At 44.6% G+C, this 27880-nt stretch overlaps 1 protein-coding gene across 1 annotated transcript in view; it reads right to left on the bottom strand.

Moving 5' to 3' along the window:
- RPS6KC1 (ribosomal protein S6 kinase C1) overlaps positions 1-27880 on the bottom strand; it is a 518969-nt gene that overhangs the window by 304335 nt on the left and 186754 nt on the right. Inside the window, exon 7 of the mRNA XM_086927875.1 lies at positions 22717-23079. Within this exon, the coding sequence (XP_086784001.1) occupies positions 22717-23079 (363 nt within the window). The remainder of the gene's footprint in view (positions 1-22716; positions 23080-27880) is intronic.

Raw genomic sequence — 27880 nt, 5'->3', positions numbered from 1 at the left:
AAACATTTCAAAGCTTGTAGAGATATTTATTGTGTCAAATTTGAAGACTTGCACAAGTGTGTGTAAATTGAATGAATAAACGTATATTTGCTTTCTGTAATTTGTGTTTTAGATGCGTTTTTATTTCCCCTCTCCCAAATGTTTACATATCAGGACTTTGAAATGAATTTAATGGCAATCTGTAATATCTTTCTGCCCTGGGGGGTGCATTCATCATATACGCATTCATTTGTGCTAGGTTTTGTGCAGGGTTCTAGTGATGTTTCCTCAGCCGGTTTTGTTAACTAGACATATATTTCTACCATTTTATTGGAAGTTTTAATAATACTCATAATATACAGCTGTTTTTACTACTATAGGTATCTTATTTTGAAGTCTGTGCTATTTTGTAAATATTTAAACATTTTTTAGATATGGCATTTCCTGCATTTTTTTTATCTTAGGTGCTTTTTGGTGTGGTAACAAATTTGTAGGAAATGTCTGGTTTGATGTTGCAGAAGTGTGCTCCATCACCTTCTGCTTTGCACCGGGTTTGTGATGTGACATTCTTGAGTACTAACTGGCCGACATTAATACAGGATTAACTGTTTTATATGCTTATCTTTGTCTGGAATACTTGTTAGTCACATTAATATTGGTGTACATTTACTCCATTTGTACGGTGGTGTTATTTTTTTTAAAATTATTTAGAAGGCCAATAACTACTATGGCGTGAGCAGCTTATGAGAAGCAAAATTACCTGCTGTTGTCAAAGTTTGGGGCCAAACACGCACTGCAGTAGTGACAGCCATAACACCTAGCACTGCATAGGCAAGACTGCCTGCGAGGCAACTGAACGAAGGTCAGGCACAATTCCTTCACTTTCACTAATACCACATAAAACTGTCAGCCTGAACTTAAATAGTCTGCTAATTGGGCCCAACCCCTGCCCCATTATCCAATAACACACACCACTGGGTTAATACACATACTACATAACTCAGCATGCAGCGCGAATCTTGTGGTTTGTCATGTCAAGGGGGCTAACTGAGCATTTCATCCTTCCCAGGTTGATGGACTGCGCTCCGCCTATCCTTCAGCGAGCATTGGCATAGCCAATAGGTCTCGCTTTTGGGACCTTATTAGTAGTTAGGTATGCAGCACAATATCCTTGGCGCAACAACATTAACTGTTGCATGGCTATACACTTATATAAGGTCCCAAAGGCGACACCTATTGGCTATACCAATGCTTGTTTCAGGGTGTCATCACATTAGTAAGAGCAGAACTAGGCCATAAAAACTCAATGCAACATCAATACGACTTTGGCGGTGCAGCGCCAGGTCCGCCCGCCGCTGCACTTCCAAAGCCGTGGTCAGACCGCTCATCAGATTAGGAGTTTCCTCCAGTCTGGCAAGCTGGTTTTTGCCGTTCCCATGGTGGTGCCTCTAAAAATGGACACAGCAATGGGAACGCCAAAAACAGTTACTACACAGCATTGACTAAAAAGTCCATGCCATGCAGGAACTGGGTCGCATGCACGAAGGGGAGCACATGTTGTGCCCCCTTTGTGCATCCCCATGCGGAGAAGGCACAAGGGCCCTGCAGGGCTCCCTTTGTTTCCTCTTCGCCACCGTGCTCATGGAGGAGGAACCTTAATGACACCGCCGGTGGAGAGGAAACTCGCAACATGCTTGCCGTGACCACGGCGGACCCGCCAAACATATTGGGGCCTCCCATACACCGTAACACCACCAGGGCATGGCAGTTCCCTGGCGGCTGCATCGAGCTGTGGTGGTCCGACCGCCCTACTCCTAATAGGGCGATTGAGGGACTGCTACTGCCGTGCCCCCACGAGCTAGCCAGCTTCGTAATCGGACCCTAAGAATGGAAGCAGCTTACAAAGACAGTCATTGTCGCCCGTCATGACTCCCTGTTAGCCTTGTTATTGTCATTGTCAATAAAGGATTTAAAAAATGTCAATGATCTTCATTGAAACGTGATGTTGGACTGCTACCTTTGTGTTTGTCATTATAATGATTCACTCTAAACTTTGAAATGCTTGATTCACAATAGCAATTTTAATGGCATGTGTGCATGAGTCTTTAACTTTTAGTCAGGTGCCTCTGTTCTCCCAGACATGGGCATGTGTGGAGCACCCAGCCTGGTGCTTTCTTCTGTCCCTGGGAGCTCCCAGGGACCTATTCAATCAGGAAGCATGTGGGTACTTATCTTTTCTCTGCTTTCTTCCTTTTTTGCTGTGGGGCCCATGAGAGCAAAAAAACTAATGGTAGGAAGCTCCACACATGCACCGGCCCAGCCTCCATGTTTTCTGTCTAGCGCCAACCCCTGGGGACCTGGTCCTTCCCAGGCGGTATTTTGAACCTACTATGTGCACCTGGTCCCCCCTAGACCGCTGGGTCGAGCAGGATGCATTTGGTGTTTTTTGCTCCTCGTGGCCAGCTCTAGCCACCAGGAATGGTTTCTTTAGGGCTCCTTGCTTCTACATTTGTATTTTTTTAGGAGATTGCTCTCTCTTATGTGCATTCTCCTGGCACAGGACCTGTTTCCTGTCTGGGAACCTGACACTTCTCCTGGGCCCAGGGTCTTCATCAGCAGCACTCCCAAGAGCCCCAATACAGAAAGCCTGCACTCCCAGGTCCTATGGCTTCCTAGCCACCTGCAAGGCACCTGTGTGCCAGCAGAAGTCAGGGCCCCCTATTTTCGATGGTAACAAGCCTGCAGGACTAGTCCACAGAAGAATATAGGAACCGGCAGGGTCCCCACCCGCAGGTCCATCCTTCTACTGTTCCTCAGAGGGTGTAGGTGAACCAGCACCACTGGACCTGGAGAAATAAAGCCTAGTCCTTGGGAGTCAACTGAAGTCAGAAGTCTTTCAAGCCATTCTTGCAGTAGGGCAGGTGTCTCCACTCTTCCAGCTGGGAATTCCACCATTGTCGCTTTTCCCAAATCCAGATTGTTCTCTAAAGTATCTCCCTTGTGCAGGAGTTTTTAAGTGGTGGCGGAATGTTTCAGAAGGTAGGCCCCTCTGTCAAATTCTGGGATGACAATCATTCCCCCCCGTCCCAACCCCCCCCCGCACTGCATTCTGGGAGATTCCAAAACAGGGACTTAAGTGGTCTTTTGAAAGACCTTCTGAGAGACTAAGCTCCAGACCTAACTGCCACATTTGCATAGTCTTCTCTCTCCAAAACGTAAACGGGGAAACTCTCATGAGTATGGCTTCAGAAGTCTGGCTTTTCCCTTTATTTCTGTAGGACTAAGTCTCCCCTGGACAGGTGCAGTGTGGAAAGTAATTAACATATGCATATTCCGTTACCACGCTTTCCTTTTCAAGAAACAGGTCTAAGCCACTGGAAAAGAGCCCTATTGTGTGGGGTGGCCTATGATCCCCCTGCTGGCCAGCAAAGTAATATTTTTTGCCCAGTAGGGGGAACAAAAATTAGGAATCTAATTAGGAGCCGATTTGGAGAAACGTGGCCAATCCTCAAGTGCCAGAAGGAGTGCAGATATGTCGAAATTAATGTCAAATCCGTATTCAGGACTGTGATTTACAATAATATTGGCGCATGAATTGAGTTTCTTGGCCCGACTATGGCGAACCTGTAGTTCAGTATAGATTTTGCACACAGTGTACAATATAATGAAGCACGCAGTCTTTTTAGTAATCACTACAGATTTATATACTCGCACTATTAGTGCGCACTCAATTTATACGGCCAGCCCAGCTCAGCACCAATCCTGAAGAGTCTCTTTCGTAACAAGCTCTCTTTGTGCGGATGTCAGGATAAGACAGACAAGCTTGTGCATATGTGTTCCTGTGTAACCAGCCCAGAGCCTCTTACACTAGCTGAGCAGCAGTAGACCTCATCTTTAAAGATGGACTCAGGCAATTAGTACTCCCAGTCCATTATAACAGAGCTTACAGTAAGTGAGCCTCGTGAGCCTCACTTACTGCAGAAGTCTATAAACCAGGCAGGACAAAAAGCAACAAAAAAGCTATGGGGATTATATGGGCAGAACCCATTTCTCACATTAATATTTAAAATCTTATTTTGGTCTTGTTCTAATTCCTCTTGCAGAACAGACAGAAAAGGTGCCATTGCATTTGAATCCTGCTGCGACCTAAGTACTGTGGAGATATAACAAGCCCCAAGGTAGATGCGCCCGCTGCCTCCTCTGCCCTTTTCCCATGGCTCTCAGAGGTTTCCCTTTCAGGACGGGCTTCTGGGGCCCTCAATGTAAGAGAATGCGATACCGCAAATGCTGTGCCTCCCACAGCAACCCTTGGAGCACAGCAGGAACTGAAATGGGTTCCTCAGTCCATAGACTCGAGGCAGTGTCCACACTAGATGCATTAACTCGGACCCTGGGTGGTGGATTCATATCTATAGGTTTGGCACGCAGAATATGCAGCCACCGGCAACGGCTACTGCCTCCCTCTCCCAGAAATTATGTCCAATGATTGATATTTACAAGGACCCATTTGTGCTTTACTTTTCATTAATGACAGCAATGTCAAAGGTTATCAAGTTAGGAACATTATAATGATCATGAAGCTCAGAACTCATACGAGAAGTGTTCATGGCTATCTACTGTACCTCTCTCCGAAAGGTTGCTAGTAGCTGACCGCAAACATTTCTATTGTTGAATACTGACTGAAAGAAGAAGGGTGGATGCTGCCCACAGAAATTAAAAACTCAGCCCCACTCAGTGTTCTTCCCAGGGAATGTCCGGTTGCGTCAAGACTGCCGGGCAGTGTACTCTTCATAGGGTATCCTATGTGTGGTGACACATATCGACCACTGCCTGCAAAGAATGATATAGGCAGGATCTGAAGGCCTCCACCCAGCAGCATCTGACGTCGTCCCAGAAGGAGGAGGAAAACTGATTTCAAGTGAGCAGACGGAATTTCAAACTGGAAAGACTTATAGGAGATTGCTAAATACAAAACAACTATACATAAAAGTTTGACCCACTCTGCAACTCTTCAAAAACCTTCAGCTCTTCCAAATCTGCTGTCATCTGTATGGGACTGCTGCCACCACCATTATGCCCTACTGGGGCATCCACTACCCTCCATCTGACCTGGCAGGAGCCTATGTACAAGAAGTGCCCTCAAGCCATATTTAGTCATCCCCTGAAGCAGCCTGGACAGCCACCGAACCGACATGTGGCTGGATAGCTTGCTAGCTGAGTGGAGAGCTCAAATAATTCCCCATAGAGTCCTTTTTGCTGGAGGGCTCAAAGCCCCAACACTATTCTGAGGGTTGAGGGTCAGAGTGCAGACTGACAAGACGTATCTTTCCTAGACGGCCTCCACTGGACCGGTGTCAGTTGTAGCTTTGGGGTACCAGATATCCCACTTTTAACCTCTAGGAATGAAGTAACACTGAATCCAGAAAACAATACATCTAGTTGATCAAATGTATGCAATGAAACGTAAACAAGATCACTGGAACCAGAAAAAATCACTTTAGAGTGCAAGCAGATCCACTGCAGGTGCAGCAAGGCCGGTTCACTCCCGATTATCGGAATGTCTACATTAAATTAATTTATGTGCAAATGAATCAAAATAATACTATAAGTCAGGAGCCATCCAAACAATCTCAAATAGTACCGTCTTCCTTGACCGTCATTTGACAACCCGGTTTTATCGAGGTTTTCCATAAAATGCAGCAATTGCATTGTGTCAGGTGTCATTTTGGCACAGATCACCATCAGCGAATGCAGACAGTACATTAAGAGTCATCAGTTTTGAGCACAGCAAACCTAAAAATGGCGTGGGCCCAGCTGCATGATATCCGGACTTGCATCTTTAGAGCTTGGGTGAAGAAGATGCACAAATGAACGCTCTATTAACACCTTGGCCTGACTCTGGCTCACTGGATTGGTCAAACCTAGGTCCTGGAATAGGCCATGTGCACAAGCATAAAAGTAGAGACAGCACTGCTCGGGATTACCAATACAAGTACAAGGAGGAGCAAATGTGGAGTACCTTAAAAGATACTGGAATTCTGTACCACTGTACTCTCGCAAGCTCAAGGGATCCGGGTTATCAGCTGAAAAAGCAGCGAAAGCAGAACATTCACCCTTTTCACTTCAATTTAAGTACATATTCTATAGAGGTACATCGGAGTCCCCCTGCATGGAATTCTTTTCTCCCTTCTAGACTGTTTTCCTGACAACAAAGGGTGGGCCCCACTGCACCAGAAACAGGGACAGCTGTGGGGCCGCTGGATGGCTTCTATCCACTTTCCATGAACCTTCGCCTTTCATCGGATGTAATGTTGTGACAAGAACACTGATATTGTGCGATGTAACGTGGGCAGCACTGAAGTGTAACATCAAGTAATTTGACAGCATCTGCCGCAAGGTAATCACACAAAGCAATTTGAGAAAATGACCTCTTAGCAGGGCAGAGGAGAGTGATTAGCACAGGATCTCTTTCCATTGGATACAGGAGAACATAGAGTTCAGACAGGAAATAGGTAGAGAGGAGCAGTTTCCAAACACAACAAACCGCCCACATGGTGGACAGGCTGACCGCCCAGGGGGAACATCGGCTTCTCGTCTGATGGAGAGGTGCTGCAAAGCAAAACAGACCACTGACAGCATGCTGAAGGAAACAGAGGATGAGCTGCATTGTGCAATGTGGGGAGAACATAATGAGAAGAGGCGGTTGAAGAGAAACGAAAGGAAGGAAGATAGAGAAATTGTAACTTACCATTGAGAAGTATATTCCTGGTGGATCCTCTATCTGCAGACTCCTCACCTCTTGAATAATTCCTGGGAGCCAAACAGATCAGGAAAACGTTTCTCCATAGCTCCTCTTCAACAGTAAAAGGTCACCAGCTCCATTACATTGAAGATAAGCCCTAACCTTACGGTGAAAGGGTTTTTGATCTACAGACCCCCGGGTTCCCCCCACACGCGTTCTGCCTAGTCTGCTGGAGGGCATTGCTCATTTAGCCTTAAGATAGAAGTGAGGCTAGTGGGTCACTAGCTCCATCCCTTTTGGCACTCAATCATTTAGCCTTAAGACATGATAAGCTCCTGGTTTTGGGTGACCTGAATCTCCATTTGGAGGACCCTCTGAATAAGGAGGCATCCGATCTACGCCAGGATCTGCAGTCTCTTCATCTAGGCTTGAAATCATACTCTCCTACCCATCAGCATGGACACCTACTCGATCCGGTGTTCGCCAGCTGGGAGGATGTAGAAGTGTCTACCCCTCTCCCTGTTCCCTGGTCGGACCACTTTTTGGTGCCTTTTGTGATAAGGATGCCAGAGATCGAAAGTCAAGAAGTAGTAATGGGCAACCACCTGTGTAGGTAGTGGAAACACTTTGTACAGGAGGATTTTAATAGAGAGCTGACTGTGGGTGGCCCTCCGGGCGATTCCGACAGTGAAACCGCCTGTGTGAATCTGGAGAGGCGCATAATCAATGCTCTAAATAAGGTGGCACCGCTGCTCTTGAACAAAGCTAGGGGCAGAGGGCATAAAACTGCACCCTGGTTTACCCCAGCTTTACATCGCATAAAAGCGGAATGTAAACGTCTGGAGAGGCAGTGGAGAAAGGGATTTCGGAACCAGGATAGATTGATATACAGGGAGGAACAGAGGAAATACCAAGGTATGTTAAGACGGGCTAAAGCCACCCATTACAAGGCCAGAATCGGAACGGCGGAGAATTCCACTAAAGAAATCTTATATAAGGAAATCTCCTCCCTGGCTGCTACGGCTGTGCCAAGCAGGGGTTCTGGTGATGAGTGCAATCGGGTTGCAAATTACTTCTCAGAGAAGGTGAAGGAAATTTACTCATCCTTCTCAGGGACTGTAATGAGAGGCGCTGAATTTGAAGAACTGAGGGGAGAAATTAAGACAGGGCTGAGACTGGACAACTTCACTGTTCCCTCTCCTGAGACCCTTAGGAGTATCTGCCTCAATGTTAAATCTGGATCACCAAGAGATCCTGCTCCACCTAAGGTGATGGGTGAGAGTTTGGATACTCTTGAGGCGTTGATTAGGCATGTGTTAGATGTCTCGTTCAGTCTACACACGCTGCCAGGGAACTGGAAACAAGCTATTGTTCTCCCAGTCAAGAAGAAGCCGAACGTCAGTCAAGGCAAATTAGAACATTTGCATCCCATCTCGCTCTTGCCATTTTTGGCAAAGGTGGCGGAGAAGGTGGCTAATCGCCAAGTCATGACTAATTTGAAAGACGAGAGTCTCCTTCATCCGTCGCAATCGGGATTTTGGGTAGGGTATTCTACGGAAACTGCTCTACTACATAACAAGAAACCATTAGACAGGGGGCTGATGCGGGGCACACCATGGCTCTGATCATGGTAGAACTCAGTGCCGCCTTCGACACTGCAGCAAACTACACCTTGCTGCAGTGTCTGAATAAAGGAGGTGTCTCAGGACCTGCCCTGAAGTGGCTGAAATTCTTCCTAGTAGATCGCAATTTTCAAGTCAGACAGGGTGTATACTACTCCAATGACATTGAATTGGAGCAGGGAGTGCCTCAGGGCTCTGCCCTTAGTCCTACCCTGTTTAACTTATACATGTCTCCTTTGGCGGAGATAGTACAGGGCTTTGGAGTGGAGGTGGTCTCTTATGCTGACGACACCCAGCTGTTGATCTCCCTATCTCAGGCACCGGAGATTGCAACCTCTAATTTCAGGGCTTGCATGCAGGAGCTTGCCTCATGGATGGATAAGAACTGCCTGAAACTGAATGGCAGAAAGACCGAGGTGCTGGTGGTGGGAGCTGATACCTCAAGCTGGACGTCGGAATGGTGGCCTCCGAGTTTGGGCCCTACCCCCATACCTTGCACGAGGCGAATAATCTGGGGATCTGGATGGACTCCACTCTTTCCTATGACGGACATATTAGACGGGTAGTCGGGAAATGTTTTGGAGTCCTAAAAAATCGACGTAAAACGTTGGATCTCCTCCCGTTAGGGGCTAGGAAGACGATGGTGAATGCTCTTATCACATCTCGCCTTGACTATGGCAACATACTCTATCTTGGGGCCAAGGCAATGGGTCTTGGGAGATTACAGGTTTTGCAATATGCTGCCGCACGGCTGGTCCTTATGCAGCCTAGGAGGGCGGTTTCAAAAAAAGCCCTTGACTCATTGCACTGGCTCCCAGTTAAGAAAAGAGTTATGTTTAAGACATTATGCACCTGTCACGTATTTCCCAGAATGTTGGCCCTTCATATCTGAGTGACTTGGTCACCAGGTATGTGCCAAGGAGGTCTCTTAGATCCAGTGGGACTGGGCTGCTGGAAATTTCAAAGGTAAAGAAGGCCAGAATGGGGGGCCGTTCTTTCAGGTTCCGGGCTGCTCAGAACTGGAATAAGCTCCCTTTAAAACTCCGGCTGGAAAGCTCTGAAGCTAAATTTAGAAAGATGCTTAAAATATATCTGTTCTCCGGTTAGTACGAAGTGGTCCTCAGTTGCGGTTACTGTCACCTCCTTCTCACTCAGCGCGGGGACACGCTGAGATGGCGTAACCATGCGCTTTATACATTTCTTTATTATTATTATTATCAATACACAGACAGCAAATGTGCATTGCAGGACTTACCCCAGAACATTTCAGGGAACTCTTTCAGTAAATCAGAGAGCTTCTAAAATTAAGAACGGAAACAGAGGGCCCCATTGAAGCTACTGAGCGTCCTTCTTAGCCCATTATTCTCTGAGAGAGGCAACCCCTACTAGCTAACAGGTAGCTAAGGGGGCCACAGTCTCCCTAGCCTTTGTGCTCTTGTTTTGATTTGACCTGAGAGGAGACACCCAGATCCCCCGGTCTTCCTGCGCACAGTTGTCTCCAAGATCATCGCAGGGCAATCTGTGTAGAATTCACAAAAGTTCAGTAGTGACATGAAGCCTGGGACCCCACACCAGTGATAACAAGGAGATTTGTTTGAGCTCCAGGGTTGGAGACGTACCGTCAACTCGCTTTGCCAGGATTGAGACAAGTAACCTGTGAAAGGCTCACTTAACTCGAGAGGAGGGATGCCTGTGTCCAACTTTGAAGGAGAGCGCTGATTTACTACTCAGAAATGACAACCGAGACGTCCTTGCCTGAAGAAGACAGAACTTAGAAGACGCAGAGGCTGTGAGGAGCTGAAATGAAGTGACACCGACACAACAACACAGGGCATAGCTTGCATTGAGAGGCTGCGATCGTGGTCCAGAGGCCTGAACATGTCTACTTTGTGAGGGTGGCTTCGACACCTATGACGAAGTATGCCCCAGTATAGCACCTAGATGGGTAGAAGCACTGAGGCAACTGCAAACGTCAACACAGTTGGACTTTCCAGAATCTCCAAGTGCTGAGGAAACTAAGCAATGTCTGGGGGAATGTCACAGCAGAAACTCGGAGTGATCACCAGAATGTTTTGGAAGAAGGCTTGAAACAGGGCACAAGGAAGCCCCAAGCAGCAAGATCAATGCAGCCGTAAGCTCTGCTGCCACCCGCATACCTCCACATGACTTGTCTGGCCCTGATGTGATCTACTTCTGGTTACAGGTAGCAAACTAAGTGAAGCACAAACTCAAGAGAAGTACCCTTGCTTGGTGGGCCATACTGAGTGCACACCATCAGAGCAGTGCACTCTCCACTAATTGCAGCATACATAGGTAGAACCTCATGAACTTCACTACTGAGATGAGTAAAGGTAGTGTGACAATGTCCCCTGGGGAAGAGATGAGTGTAGTTAAGTAGAAACTAAATGTAAGATCTCACTATGACTAAGAATTACAGTACCAGGCAATATTCCTTTCAAGGCACCAGAAGGCTCCACACCACACAAGCGAATAGCCATTGTAGTGCACCAGAAAAGACTGTCTCATAGCGTACATATAGTACTGTTGTCCTCTGCTAAATTGTGTACAGGGATCCTTTTATCTTTATTGTGTATGGTAAAATTAAAGTATTTTCTTGTACTTGTAGAACAGGGATTTATTACCTTTTACCCGAGGACTGGTAAGTGCGGAGTCTCTAATACGGCACGATCTCCATGAGTAAGCCTTGAACTGCTACCTTTAGAATCATGGGCTGCTAGAAGAGTGTACTTGGTTAAGCCCCTGGACACCAGTGGCAAATGAGTCTGCCTGATACATTCTGAGCACAGTAATCCCCGACTTGCCACAGAGTCCTGAAAAGGTCCCAAAACAGTAAGTGGTTGATCTTTGGACTAAGGTGGGGGCGAAATTGTTCTTTAAGAGCGGGCAGTAGTCTCACTGCCTGCTATTGAAGAATAAAAAGAAAAAAATTCGTATTTTCTTTTATTTTTTTAAACACATCCTGTTTTCCTTTAGGGAAAATGGGCTGCATTACACAAAAAATTGCTTTATTCAAAAGCAAACATAGACATGGTGGTGTGCTGTCCCCAGCAGGCCACAATCCCTGTGTTTTTACAATCCCTGCGTTTTTAGCAGTTCCCAATGGGTAGCAAATTGCGCCCTACCTCATGAATATTAACACGTTAGGTCGATTGAGACCCACTGGGAATCGTAAACAGTGTAAAACACACTGTTGTACATAGCTGTTTGTGATTTCCTAATAGCGAATCGCAAAAATTCGCTATAAAGAAATCACAAACGGATGTCTATATACATCCGACTCTAAATCTTTACATTAGTTAGGGATTACGTGGCAATCTAGGGTTAAAGATACCTACAAGTAGGGGGCAAATGTCAAAGGACCAACTACTTAACCTGCTTTAATTCTGTACCATGACCACATCACTGACCACCTGCTGAATACCGCTTCATGAGCCCTCTTCGCTCCCCTCCCTTTTGTAGACAGTGGCTTGCGGAAGGAAAGCCACACCGGTCACAAAGGGTGGTCAGACAATTGGGTGGAGCGGTGGCATTTATTCATCCTCACCCACGGCTCCTACAGACACCCTTCATGGCTTCCTCTACAACCCACATTTCCAGTTCGCTGTGTGTGCCTGCCTTTAGGCAGGAGGAGGGTGGCTTGGTCCAAGAGGAAGAGGGTGAAGGGGTGGAGAGGGTGGAGAACACCTCCAAGGTCATCTGGAACCCCAAGGACCTCTGTAACCCCATACCTCCTACAGTTTCAGGGGCATAAATACCAAAAGACTTCTATCCCTTTGTGTGCAGGAGGGTGTTGCAGGATCTCGTCCAAGCTCTGTGAAGGCTCCCCCCTCCTTGGGAGGGGGGGGGGGGGGGGGTCAGCTGGGGCGCTCACAATGACTGCACTTCCAGATCCGCCTTTCATACCAAGTGAATTGGGCATGTGCGGGCTCTAAATGAGCCCAGACGGGCTGGTGTGCCAGCGCCTGATTCCCCGCTGAACAGCTCACTGAAGCCTGCATAAAAAGCAATAATGCGGATGACAAAGGGCCGCTAATACAAACCCTTCGAGATTCTTCGCATATCTCCCTGCATTTAGCACCGAGCGCCGCAGCTGTGCCTCATATAGCCTCGCTTGAATGAAAATATTTAGGCGCCAATCCACCCACTTAGTTTATTTTCCATTTGACTTTCCTGTAATTATTTTGTAAACTGTTCGCACAACAATACATAAAAACATCTGCAAAGGCAGGTAATTAATGTGTCAAGCCAAACTAATGCATTTTTATGGTGTCCATGCTTCGTCTACTGTAATTATAACTCTTTTTAAGCAAATGATGATGTGTTTGTTGCAATATGCAAGTGGTTATTTTAGAATCCTCTTTCACTGTTAGTGCAAACAAAATATGAAACTCAAAAGCGCCTTAATTTCCTATGCATCTAAACTTAACCCGCATGGGCTTGCAAGAATGGAAAAGGCGGCCCCTGCCCCGCTGCCTATTATCACGCGGCTGCTGTCTCCATCGCATGCGCCATCTTTATTTATTTACTGCATAATGCTGGTGAAGGATGCCAGGCGGGCAGCAATGGAAACCCAGCGAGCCATCCACTTATCGACTGAAAGGGTGCTGCAGAATAATGCCCGTGTACCCCTCGCCCCACACTCCACGCCACCTCTAGACCGGTGTCAATACGGCAGTGGACTGTACAGCTAGGCCACTTCTTGAACCCGGGCCTCCGCGACTGAACTATTTCATGACTTTGGAAAAATCGAGGCACTTGCTGACAAGTTGGTGATTTCAAAAGTCCAGAAGGGCTGGACAGTGTGTTAGTATAATATGGGAACATCTACATCTAAGCAAAGTACTAATGGCCTCTCGGAGGCAATACTTTTATTCGAATATCTCACAATGTCCCCAGTAGGCCATTTCACTTAAGCAGTAAGCCATAGTGATCTGTACAAATAACTGACTATCCAAACTCACCCAATAGTAACAAAGTAGGGGTTCCTGGTGATAATAAGACGATAGGAAGTCAGGTCTGAAAGCCAACCTGAGACAGGGTAAAAGTGTGTTGTGTACACAAAGGTTAGCATGGAGAAGAAACACCTAGAGCGTGCAATGGAAAGACTTTGGCGCTTTAGGCAACAAAGAAAGAAAATCAGTAAAGTTGGGGTTTGAAAGCAATGCAGTATTTAAACCGGAGGGAGGCAGATGTATAGAGGCTCAACCTTGGAGATTTGCCACCAAAGATAACAGCGTAACATCGCTCCCTAAATTCATACAGGATCAGGCATGACACAGGCCCGACACACCACTTTAGTACTGTGAAAATATGGATCCCTTTAGAATCTTTGTAACAATGTATGTTGTCCAAGAAGCTGTCAATGACATGAAACCACTGTTGTGATTTGAGCAAAGATCAGAAGGGACCATGAAGAAGATTGAAAATGGAGTAATAAACCAATGAGAAATAGAAAAACAGAAGCTGTGCTAAGCAGAATGACCATATGTGAACACCATTACAGTTTGCAATTTTTCCGCAACACAAAGTAGGTAAAGAGAAGTCAAGGTCAACAAGCAATGGGATACAGCTCATTTTTCTCATATTCACCAATAACTATGACACATTCCATTTTCAGCTGCAATGCTGGAGTGCTATGCAGGAAGCGAGAGAGTACGATGCACCGCAAGGAGGTCGGAGGAAGTATATGTTGGTACCACATGCAAACGGCTGCAGTAGATTGGAAGCCATTTCATGTTCTCCACTCTCTTCCTTGCTGTGGACCTACACACTGTTTCATTGCTTCACTTCACAACATCCAAATATAGGGGTAAGGTGCACAGAAAAAGACTACAACGGAATATGCGTAGAAGACTTCCTTTTAAAACCCTTCAGCATGATGCATACATGTTCCATCAGTAAGTCTTGTGTACGGTGTACGCCGAGGGCCAACTCGGAGCGTTCTGGATTTCCATAGGGAGAATACGTCAAACAAAAGGAAACACAGAATAGCTCTGGAATGCCTTTATACGCTAACTTTGTGTGGCGTCTATATGGATTGTTTGATAACATTATAGCCATCTTGATATTGTGGAATGACACAAAATAGTGTATTAGTTCCAAAGAGTTTAATTCTATGCAGATAAACCGACAATGGCCCTCAGACCTCCACGGTGTGGAGCCGCTTTCCACAACATGTAAACTCTGGGCGCCCATGAATGTCAGGCATTTTCTGCGGGCACTGGAGAACACACGAGCCAGTGGGCAATCACTGTGATAGGTGATGTTTGTTGCTTAAGGAACCTCAAGGATCAATTACTACTAACAGCTCAATGAAGTGCCAAGTACCTCCTTCAAAACCGTCTTGAGAATCCCCCACACAGCACACACAACACACACGCACACGCACGCACACATGCACACACACTTTAGCAGCTTAAGCGGGAAGCAAGTGCCACTTAGCCGTTCTGATTAATACATACAAAACATTGAAATTTTGTTTTTTAGCTCTTTTGATTTGATTGGAGGCTGCTGGTTTCCAATCAGACATTCATAAATACCAGTGCAATAAGACAGCACATAAGGGCTGCGGAGTGCAGAAACAAATGGAACAAGAAACCAGTCAAGAATGGAAAGGGAGGATGGATTGATGAATGGATGGAACAAAGACAGCTGGATTGAAACAAGGGAGGAATGATGATGTATAGATAAATAAAAATGCAGGCGGAGGAACATATGACAAGGTGGAAGGAAGGAAAGAAATGCAGAAAAAGACATCAGAAGAAAGGAATGAAAGAAGGAAAAAAGATTGAAAGAAGGATGAAGGAAAAGAAGGACAGTCAGAATTTCTTCGGGAGAGCAATCGCCTAAATTAGAGACAGCCTCGCCTGCCTCAAATGCTCGCTCACTCCTATTGGTAAATGATTCAAAGTGTGAGGTATTCAATTATTTGGGTACTTCCTTGACCTCCTTTCAATGGTTTGAATTTCAGTCGGGGGCGAGGAGGGAGTTGGAAGGTGAAGGTTCTCACTTCTATGATATTGGTTTAGAAACTCATTACAGGTAAAATCATTTGTGCACATCAAATAAATGGTCTAGTCTTTGTATTACTTTGAATAACCATTAGCATGTTTATCCTGGCGTCCAATAAGTTGGTATTAATGTGATAGCTTCACAGTTAAAACACTAATACCGAAAACTGGGGACAATTCATGTCTACGCAGTCTCAAGAACTTACACTCGCCGCACGTTGGAATCAGGATTCCAATAAAGATTGATTACACATTAGGCTCCTCATGATGGTGGCCTTATGAGGTTGAGCACGTTGAGCAAGCACTACGTATCTTTGGTGGACTATGGCAGTGCCGGGAGCCCTGCAGTAGGACTCTGGTTCTCATCCGCTTGCAATCTACAAGCAAGGCTCTGTGGGGGCCGTCAGAGGTGGGGTCTATCTTGTTCAGGAGGGCTTGACTTGTTTAGTCATCTACAAAGAGTCAATATCTGCAATGGTTTCCTTCCACTCCAATTTCAGCAGCAAGCCCTACGATGAGCTCCAGTGGGTCTCAATAGTATGCTTCCGGCACTGCTGTTTCTTTGTTAGTCTCCTACACAGAGAAGGAAAGAAGGAGACAGAAGATCGAAAGGTCGATGGAGAGAGACAGAAATAGAGAGCGGGGGAGAGAGAGTGTGTGTTTCTGCGGTTTCACAAAGGGAACTGATGATGGTAGTCCAGGGGGCATGTAAAAGTATATATTTTTGCATGTTCAAAATAGCAGCATAATACCCGTAAATATTGACTCACTGCTGGTAACATAAACGAAGTAATAATCACATCTAGTGTGGCAACCCATTGTGTTGTAATGTATCCTGTAAGTTGTTGTACAACAGTGACAAACATGAAACAACAATAGTATATATCTCAAAACTAATGTGATTGTGCAAGAGAAACAAAGAACAAAGTGAAAACTGCCACTATTGAAAAAAAAATTATTGTTGAAAATCATCATGTTCGTATTATTTTATATAACCATCGTCTAACGACCAACAATCATGTTGTTACTTATATCTTCTCCTATTTTCGATGCAATGCTATAGAAAGCAAATGAGCATGATATCCTAGCAAAATTGTGTCATAAAAAAACATCAGTCAGAAACATATTGGTAATGTAATCAACAGTGGATCAAAATATGTCTTCATGAACCCCCAAATGACTGTGTTCCAAAATGCAGACATTCTGTTTATAAGTCCCACTTTCTAACAGTTCTAGCATCTCATGTACAAATCAAGGAGTTTAAGCCCAGGAACAGTATCCAATAGAAAGAGAACATACGACAGAGAAAGCAGGCGCAGTATTGCATATACGCACAGAACCCTTAGTGGGTGTCCTTAGGGTTGTAAACTATATTCAATTGCTCTACCAACAGCTGGGGAGGGGGGAGTAGGACAGGAAAAGGCTCTTCTTATCACAAAGTAACCAAAGGCTAATTTAATTAACTAGGACAAATAATTCTTCATCCTTACTGTGGCCTAATGGGAACACTGATCCGAGTTCAGTTATTTAGCGTGAGTCAGTGCATCCGACCTTCAGCTTTTGGTGTCTATGGCATGTGCTCTTCTATGATGGCCAGTTGCAGACTATAATTAAGCAAAAAGTCATGTTGAATAAAATCAGGTGCAAACCATACACACCTCCAAGTTTATTAATGGTGAGTGAACAGTAGAGTGTCCTTCAGCCAGCATGTCATTCTCAAATGATAGCTTCTCTGGCTCTAGTGACACAACTGGAAGAGTGCATCTACCGGCATACTTGTACATCATGAGATAACAGAGAGTCCTTCTCTCTGTTTATTAGATCCTACAAACCTTTGGATGCAGCCATAATATCCTTATCTGTAGCAAGTTGCGTAATGTCAGCAACATCATTGACACTTTTATGCATTTGATTGTGTATGCATCCTGATGGCAAAGGATGGGCACTCACTACATAATGGCTCGAGAACACCCAAAACCAGAAAGACATGCGCATCACCCATATTGTTTTAGCAATAAAGTCTTTCATGATGTTATTCTTCCTCCAATTATAAACACAGCACTACTCAGCCACTTTCACCTAAACTTATATTGTGGCAAATCAAAAATGTGCAATTTAATATCTGCTTTGCCACATTATAAGAGATCTGAGTCTATACAGAAGGTTATTGAAAATTAATGAGAAAGTGATATTCAAAATGAATCGGCATGCCAAATATCAATAAGGCCTATGGTGTGAATAAAAACAATACAGCATTTCTGGTTCTTTGTCAATTAAAACTGTCTGAGCTCTACGATCAATTTCAGGCTGCAAACTAGCAGTAAAGTCCAGTGTTAAAAATGGCAAGTTACTGTATTGGCTTACTGGTCAGTCACCCAAGTGATCCCTGAGACAGTAGATGCTGCTGGCACCACCACCCCTTCCGCACTCTACCCTGAGCATAGGTCAAGCATTTGCAGACTTCTACTGTCACTTGTTCTCGGCAATCCCAAGGCCACAGGCAGGACTAAACCCCCTTCGACGATTTGCTGCCTCGGGTGTCATGAGTTGAACTACATGCTTTGGAACAGCCCATCATCGTTGAGGAAATTGCCGATGCTATGTCTGCCCTGGCAACCGGAAAGACATCTAGCCCTGACAGGTACCCTACTGAATTTTAAAGCAAATACAGGAAGATCCTTTCTCCACATCTTCTTGCCCTATAAAGTGAAGCAGCCAAAATTGGTCACTTCCCACAGGAACTTGATATGCCCAAAATAGTGGTCATTCCAAAATCGAGCCATCCATTTAACAACTGTGCGGCATACTGACCCATCTCACTTATTAATGGAGAGATTAAACTGGCTGCCACAATCTTAGTCACATGCCTGAAAATTACTCTCAATACTCTCATACATCCAGATCAGTGTGGCTTTGTGCCAGCTGGGGGCACATGGCACTGCCTTAGACGACTCCATGTTGCCTTGGCCCGCCAGCATCTTTTGACACCCTCTGTGGCCCTGTTTCTAATAGACTTCAGAAAGTGTTTGAGACAGTAGACTGGACTTACTTGGTTTAGGTCTTCCAGAAGGCGGATTTGGGGCCTTGTTTTGTGGCTTTGTCAAACTGCTTTACTCCAAGGCGGCTGGGCGAGTGCAGCTTAATGGCATGGTTTCCCACCCGTTCCCTATCTGTCGAAGCACCAGGCAGGGATGCCCCCTGCCCCTTCTCCTTTTTACCCCTGTTATCGAGCCACTGGCTCATTTCATTCTCAATGATGCACAGGCACTGGGGTAGGAGTGGGACACGGAACATGATGATCGCAGCGCACTGTATGCTGACCATGTCCTCATATTCATTTCCAAGCTTGAGGAGACTGGCCCACGTTGCCTTCATCTCCTTCAGCTTAATGCAGAGGCCTCTGGTCTGCAGGTTAACCATGCAAAATCAGTGCTGTTCTGCTTCCTCCCTCTGAAGGTTGTGTTAAGTGGAGGGCCACCACACTAATACGGCGTTTGAGCTTCCGCTACTTGGACATCCATGATGCACTTCATCCTGAGATGGCATGGACTCATAATTTTACCCCTCTGATCCAAAAGGGGAATGCAGACCAGAAAAAGTGGCAACCCCTCCCACTGAACGTGATGGGAAGGATTGCTCTCTATAAAATTATAGTACTACCACAGCTTTTATAACTTTTCCAAAACTTCTCACAGTGGATACCTCAACAGTGGTTCAGGGAGAAGGACTCCCTGGCAACATCCTTTCTCTGGGACCTGTCCAGGCTGTGGCTGGCTCTCACGTGGTGTCAACGGGCGTCTTATGATGGTGTGCTGGGCTTGGCTAATTTGTACCTCTACTACTTGGCATCTCAGATCCTGGTGATAAACGACTGACTTAACGGGGGTGGTCAGACCTGGCGTATAGGGTGGAACTAGTCTCACTGGGGTTCGCAATTGTGCTGGGGGTATTGTACAGCGCCCGACTCCCTAAGAACCTTCAAGATGTTTCCTGAATGGTCTTTCTCAACTGGGGTTCTGCGCTTCGACATTCCTGTTGGGACTCCAAACTCACTCAACAAACAAACCTCCTTGTGGAGAGGCAAGTGGTTACACGAAACAGCTGACTTAGAGGGATTTCATCTTTATGGTAGCATAGGCATTTGGCCCGGATATGTTCCTTTCAAGAACTTCAATTGACACATACCCTATCAAATACACAATTTCATAAATACCTAAAACAGCGGCACGCACTGTGGGTGCAGACTCCTTGGACATGACACTCCCTCAATTCAGTCGCCTAGAGGCTAAAATCATGATGGGTGCATTGTCAAAAGGGGGTATCTCCCAGATATATTGCTCGCTGGCCCTTACTCACCCTACACATTGACAAATGTGAGGACTCAATGGGAGGAATGGGTAGGACAGCTGGAGGAGGACGGCTGCTGTGATGCCATGATGGCCACCTGAACGATTTCCTCTAGACTAAGGCTGGTACAGACATATAATCTTTACTGTGCCTACCTCATCCCTAGCAGCTTGCACAAAGAAAGCCTCCTTCCCAGTCTGACATGCTTCAGATGACCAATTGCAGGTTATAATTAAGCAAAAAGTCAAGATGAATGAAATCAGGTAGCAAACCATCCACACTTGCAATTTTATTAATGGTGAGTGTTTGAACAGTAAAGTTCAATTCAGCCAGCATGTCATTCACAAATGAATAGCTTCTCTGGCTCTATTGACACAACTGGAAGAGTGAATCTACCTACATACTCGTACATCATATGATGACAGAGAGTCCTTCGCTCTGTTCAGTAGATAATACAAACCTTTGGGTGCAGCCATAATATTCTTATCAGTAGCAACTAATCTATTCTGCATGAAAACCCCGAGTTGTTTGCTTTTGATCCTACGAAGGCCGTGAAGAGTCCAACATGCCTTCACATGGCTGCAGACTCCTTTTTCAGAAAAAGGTCCTTGAAAAAGGTCCTTAAAAGAGGCGACCCACCATTAAATGACTGGTGGAAGAAAAGCCTACAGTAAACTGAAATCAAGTTTAGATCCAAATTTTTGTTTGGAAACAGCCTCCGAGCCCAACCAACAAGATATCCTATTTTATTCTTTAAACTATTCCAAAAACTGATGAACTACTTTACAGCAATCTAATCCCAGAAACCGAGGGCCAAAAACGATCTTCCGGTCCAAATAAGGAGGAAATTCATCCAGCAGTTTTTGCTATGCAGGGAAGTGTAAACTTACGAGTAAAAACGTTACAAAAGACAATTGAACAATAAACAAGTGGAACAAAGAGACAATTACTTAACTTCGTTAAACACAAACGGAATTATGATCACTAATAGTTAATTTAATAAACGTGAGATTTTTGTAATTATACTGTCTCTGGAAACGTTGCATAATATGAATTGATGCAGAAATGTGTAAAAAGTGCTCCTTGCTTTTCACTGAAACTTGTAATCCGAGGGTGTAACTAGTATTCTGAATGTAACTTTAGAAGATAGCACTAGGCTCAGTTCCATAAATACCTTATACCTTTAACAACTGAGATTGCAAATCACTCCTCTAGAGCTTCTTGTGGGATTCTCAGCAGTGGAACAACTACCTTCAAACAGGGACGACAGTTAAGGCCGTCTCACGGCGAACACTGCATCAGCAGTTGGGTCCATCAACTAACTGAAGAATATCAAGTCAAGACAACAACAGAACTGACCAGAGATTTCTGGCACCATTATGTAGATCAGCAGATTGACGATTAGACGCAGGACCTTTCATGGTCTACAAGGCTCGATAGGCGATGAGTTACAGCGATTGTCGTCTACTCAAATGTGTGTTACCAAGTTGCTGAAGCTGGTGATGATAGCCTGAGGGATGGGACGTATATGGCGCTAATATATCAGGCATGCGTAAAGTAGAATACCTCAGTCTCTTTCATAACATTTATACTTTCTTGTACACTATTGTAGACAATCAATATGAAATAGCATTCATTGTTTTTATGCAGCGACTGCTTTGGAAGGTTGCAGATGACAGAAGATGATATGCAATAAGCAAATAAGGGTTGTCAGTGTTGGCAAATTCAAAATACCAGCATGGTTCGAAGGGAAAGTGTTTTCAATTGCAACTCCTGGGACTTCACATGACCCCTCAGAAATGCGATTATCCTGTTTGCTGTGATGCTGGGGCTAATCCCGACTGCATCAGAAAAGAGGAAATCCTAAGGTTGGAGATAGTGGTTTAGCACGCTCAGAATGCTGATGCTAAATAGCGTATATTGCGAAGCTTCAAAGTTGGATACTGAAACAAGGATATGACGTAGAGGGAAAGAAGTGTACATACATATTCATCTGATTTGTGTGCAAGGCTACGAAAGGGAAACCCACAGTACAAACATTCCTCTGTGTCCCTCAGGTGGTCACAGTTTAGCATATTTTAAAAGCTGGGTTTTTAGTTATTTTCCTAGGGTCATAGGTAGCAGGTTAAAAGGCAAGTTTCCGAATGAAAGAGTGGGTTTCTAAAAAAAAAAACACTGCACCAAAGTAGACACAGTTGATATCGACCAAACATCCTTCCGCTGGACAGACAACACATATCCTAAGGATTGGCCACATTTGCCAGTCCTCATATATAGAATCACTGTAGTTATGTTTTCAGCCCCTATGCACATATTGCAGTTAGTATACCTCTTCCAGCTACAGTCATCTCTTCACTCTGATTATTAAAAACAGGAAGAGTCTATGCCTGTTGAGCCCCTGTATGAATCAAGGTGGCTTTGTCAATGAAGGAAGAAGAAAGAAAGGAAATTACATGACTGATCACCGTACGAAAACAAGGAATATGGTCTTAATGGAAACCGGTGATGTTCAACTACAGCAGAAATTAGAAGAACATTCTAAGGAACTGAATGAAGTTGAGAACTTATGGAGGGGCAGAGGAGGTGCATCAACATTCGGAACATTGTTTAATTGGTCCATACTAAATGTTTATATTGTTGCTATAATGGCTAGTAAAAAGTAGTATAACAAAGCCCTTCTAATTAAAGATGTGACTAGGGCCAAAACGATTATTTTACAAATATGAATTTCTCAAGAGCTAGAAATGTAATGTAAGTAGTGGTAACAAGCATTTTTCTTGCTCAATATCAATGGGAAATGATGTGCTGCTTAAAACAAGGGCACGTCAAGTTTTCCATAATTGAATGAAAGCACATCAAACTAATCGCGATAGGTGCACGCTATCCAAATTTAAAAAATGGTCTGGATGGCCTTTGAAAATGAATTATCAAACAGAGTTCTTTAAGTACACATCAAAATATTGAAATATTAAAAACAAGCGGGTACCAGTCTTACCTTGAACACCTTCCAGAAGTAGATCAACCCCTTGCCTATAAAAGTTCAAGGCAGCTTCATAGTCCTCTTCCTCTTCCTTCTTGAAGGCTAACTTTATTAGCTCTCCTGCTTTCTGCAAGTAATCTGGTTTGCTTAGCCTTTGCTTCAAGCTGGCCGAAAACAGACTTCGACTCTCCCGCTCGACTTTAGGTTTGCTTTGCTGATGTTCAGGAGTGGAGGACCCTGTTGCGATCAGTTCCTTGGATGGACTGAATCCAGAAGCTTTATTGGGCGAAGTTTGATTGGATGCCATTCCATCGTCTAACTCTGTCACCGAATCGACATCCACTGCCAAAGAGATCAAATCACTGTCACTGGAGAATCCTATGAAGTGAAAAACACAAGTTTTATCCTCAAAACCAAAGTAAATTAATATTAATGCAAACAATTAAAAATCTTTAGCTAGTGAGTTAGTCCTTTTTATTTTAAAGAAATTCAATACAATAGAGTTCTACAACATTGGCGATTGGGTCATCGTGAAAGAGAAAGGTCATCGCATTTTGGCGATTCTCTTTAGCTGGACTATAAAGTCCTTAGATTCGAACTCTCCATTTAACCCCTTTGCAGCTCATGACGAGCTCAGCTCGTCATGAGGCACGGTTGAGCTGTGCTTATGACGAGCTGAGCTCGACATAACTCTGTCAATCCAGCACCGGGGGGGAAAACCGCTAGCAGCCAAGGTGTTAAAGTGACATAATGCAATGGTCCTTCCATTATCTCTAAAACAAATAAAATGTTAAAAGCAGATTCAACAATGGCCATGCTCATCCTCCATGACAGTATTTGAAGTCATCTTACATTTCCACAACTCTTTAGAAATCATAAACATGACTGTCAGTGGGTATCTGTTGAATATCAATTTTGAATTTGTCAAATTTATTATTTCTCAATTGTCTTTAATATGTCTGCAACAATTTGACAATATATTGATCATGACCAGGTAATAATCCTAAAAGGATGATAAAGAATGAGAATATATGTATATGTTTGGACCCCAATGATGAAGCATGACACCAACTAGATTGGTGTGTGAGGGGTCTTTTAAACAAACCTAGTGGGTCCATGTACTAACCATATTAGTGATTGTACTATATCCACACGAAGGGCCTGTCCTTCTTTGTTTAGCTTTTCCTGCCTTAGCCATTTAGTCCCTGTAGCCTGCCTCTGGGTCACATGACTGGGTATAGCCGACATCTGAGCTTTGTGTATTCCTCCTAGAAAGCCACACACAATAGAGAGCTTAGTGTGTGTCTGGATTGGCCATCACTGGCAGGATGGGAGGGCGGAGTTGGGCACAATCTACTTACACTTGGAGAAGTGTGGCTCAGGGGTTAGAGGCGGCAGACCCGGAAGCTGAGATCGGCCCTAGACCAGGGTTCAATTCCCCGCCTCGACGGGGCTTGGGCTCAATAATTCCAAGGACTCGATAATTCTCTCGCTCCAGTGCCTACTCGACTCACGGGTTCACACTCTGCGACTCTGGGCAATACCTTGCTTAATCTCCACAACGGCCCCTCGTGGCGGGATGCCTGGCTTTCACCTTGTGGATACCCTGCCGGGGTTATCTCACAGGGGAATACCAGGACGGGTTCCCTAAGCAAGCGCTTAGATGCCTGCGATGTGGGTAATTTGCGCTATATAAATACATGTACATGTACATGTACATTTACATTTACATGTACATGTACATGTACATTTACTTGAATCAGATGTGTCCTGCCTCTGCACAAATGGCTGCATCCCCCTTGTAGTTAGTCTGGAGCCAGGATAGGGAAGACAGGATGCCTGTGGACTTCAAATGGAAACCTCTAGAGCTCCTCCCCACTCCAAAAGAAGGTCTGGTCATAAACATTGGACCTCTGATCCCAACTCTTCAGTACACTTCTGGGCCTGTGGATTCTCGGCCAGGAAGAATTACTCCCTGCTGCTGAAAAGAATGTCACTCTACTAGACGGCCAGAAGTTGCTAAGAACAAAATGTCGCATCCTGCAGCCAGGATTACATTTTGGGGGCGGTTTGTCTGCCCCAGTGTGCGGCCACTCTGCGTTTAGCCAGAAGGAATAGCATGAGGGTCAGTCATCTGGCATAGGGGGGCCTCTTTCACATAGCTCAGTAGGACTACCTGGGGTAGCCGAAGTAGGCAATGGCCCGTAAATCAAGGATGCAATTATAGTAAGGCAATTCCATGCAAAGTGCAAAAAGTTGGCTGTGGGTGCTGCACATCTCATACATTGTGCATCTTCTGCCAGTTTTATCTTATGCAGTTGGCCAGGTGTCTAGTGTTTTTCTGCCGTCTGTTTCTGTTTGTTTTTCTGCCCTCGGTTTTGCCTTTCCTTCTCTTTTCTCTGCTCTTTGGTTTACATTGCCTGCTTGTTATTCGGTCCTCTGTTTTACCTTTTCGCTTGCCTTTCTGCCCTCTGTTTTGCCTTTTTTGCTTGTTTTTCTGCCTTCTGTTTGTGCCTTCTCTGCTCGTTCTTGCTCTATTTTGGCTATTCTGCACTTTTTTGCCCTCTCTTTCCCTTTTTCTGCTCGTTTTTCTGCCCTCTGCTTTGCCCTCCTCTGCTCTGTTTCCAGCGCTGAGCTCTGTTTTGCCTTTTCTGCTCGTTTTTCTGTCCTCTATTTTGCCTTTTTTACTTATTTTTTTGCCCTCTGCTTTGCCCTCCTCTGCTCTGTTTTACCTTTCCAGCTCTTTTTTCTGCTCTCTGTTTTGCCTTTACTGCTCATTTTTCTGCCCTCTGCTTTGCATTCTTCTGCTGTTTTGCCTTTCAAGCTTGTTTTTTCTGCCCCCTGTTTTGCCCACTTCTGCTGTTTTGTCTTTTCCGGCGTGTTTTCCTGCATCCTGTTTTGCTTTTTACCGATAATTTTTCTGCCTTCTGTTTTGCCTTTTTCTGCCCGTTCCTTCCCGCCGTTTCCTTGCAACCTATCACAGGGGGAGCGGACACAATGGAGACATTGCACCCCCAAAGGGTGACAGTGCCGTGCTATGCAAATGCTGATTGATTGATTGATCAATGGCAGTGTCGCCGACGATGAGGGTTCTGGAATCGCAGCCTCACAACTCCTCGGAACAACACATCGCCTTGACTGTGCAAGGCATCCAAAACGCCGGACTCTGCATCGTGAACACTTGTCGGGAGGATCCTCGACGATGATGCAGGCCCTTGCACAGCAGCTTCGCAGCACCTTAGAACCTATGCCTCGTCTTGACTGGGGGATGCATCCTCGGCGTGGGACCTTGCAACTCCTCGCAACCAGGATTTGAGGCACTCTCAGACCTAACTGTGTCCCTGTAGCTGAGCCAAGCTCCAATGCGGTCAGTCTGAGTTTGTTACTTTGTCCCGGTCCGAAGTGACCAGATATCCACGGTTGATGCTTTCTGCTTTTTGGCACTATTTTCACTGAAATCTTTAAACCTCCATATTTCTGGTTCTACTAATTGGGATTTTGTCGTTTTGGTCTTGTTTTATTTAAAAAGAATAATCCATTTTTCTAAATCTGGTGTGGTATCCATTTGTGGTTTGTTTTTAATATGTTACTGTTTGAAGTGTTACACACTGCCTCAAAGTTAAGCCTGACTGCTGTGTGCAAAGCTACCAGGGTGCTGAGCACAGGTTAATTTGGGGCTGCTTGCGACTTCATCCTGACAATGATCGTGTTTCTACTTCAGTAGGGTTTTACCCCCCACACACCCTCTATTCAACGAGCAGCCCAATTTCTTGCACATTTAAATTTTTTATGTTGAGCAATAAGAGAAAAGTTCAACTTCTCAAAAGCAATTCCCTCAGAAAGCATATACTGCCAGAAAGCCATAACATGGAAAAAGGGGGAGATCTGATCTGGCCAGAGGATCCCAAAGCCATGGGTAGGCTCGTGTTAGGGTTGTTTTATAATGTTATGCCACCACAAGATGAATGGTCACATTTAGACTGAAAGGTACAGCTAATTTTGGTATCTTGGCATGCGGATAGCGAGGGAGGAACTTACTATTAATTGAACCTATTTTAACAATTGCACATGGAAATATTAAGTCTAGCATTACAAAATCTGGGTTAAGAATAATGACATAGGCAATGATATTTGTATTTGATAGGTACAAGGAATCAAACACATCACTATCATGGGAGATTTTAGTCTAGTTTGACAGCTATGGCCCAGAGATTTTGTCACTAGTGTATACATACAAATTGCCTCACTTACTAGCTATTGGTTCTTTAGTGTCTCCATCCACCCTAGAGGAAGTGCCTTCATTGTAATTCATAAGACACTACAACATTTCAAAAGTGACTCTTTTTCTCAAATCAGTTGTTTAGGTCACAAGTGGATTCTAGACACAAACACTTTTTCACTGCATAACAGCAAACAGAGGCATTCTGCCAGGTTTGAGTGCAAGCCAGACCCTAACATACCTCCATATTTGATGTTTTTCTTTTCACCTCAGGACAAAGTGTTCCTAAGATGGACACTCAAAGTTTCATTAGATCGCAGCTATTTTCTCCAGCTCCCTGCAGTATCACTTCACTGCCTCCAGGGCTCAGTATTTCAAAGTTTTAAGTTCACAGCAGGAAGCCATCAATATCATCCTGCTTGTATTTTTAACTCACAGAAATGAAAGTACGACTATAATGAAGGATTTATTGTCATCTGATCATGATAATGAAGCATTTTTGCTATTTGAATAAAGTTAACTAAGGCAAGGGACCCTTCCTTAAAGTCCAGTTTTTGTTTCTATCACAGAAACAAAACAAGGACTATAATGAAGGCTCTCTTACCATTCGATTTTAATTCCATTTGGTTAACAAAGGCAAGACATTCATTAAACATTTGTCTGGATGTAAACTGAATAATCGAACTCTTAAAAGGCAGTCAGTGTGCATGTGTATTTTGGACTGGCTCACAGAAGCTGAAACAAGGCTGAAGTGTGCGATTCATAATGGAGACATCAGAGATGTAAATAACACTTTACGATGAAGGACATATTAGTTCAGTCTCTCTTTAGCCAACAGTTCTCCACATTTTATTATTTCCAAGCCCACATAGAATTAGAAAAAAAAACAATTTACTGGATTAATGGTGCAACGAAGTTCAAAGTTAAAGACAAATGTTGAAGGACTTTCTGAGAGGTGCA

The sequence above is a fragment of the Lissotriton vulgaris genome, chromosome 6 (genome assembly GCF_964263255.1).
Source record: "Lissotriton vulgaris chromosome 6, aLisVul1.2, whole genome shotgun sequence".
In the NCBI taxonomy this organism is placed as follows: Eukaryota; Metazoa; Chordata; class Amphibia; order Caudata; family Salamandridae; genus Lissotriton; species Lissotriton vulgaris.
This window is presented reverse-complemented; position numbering and strand designations above follow the sequence as displayed.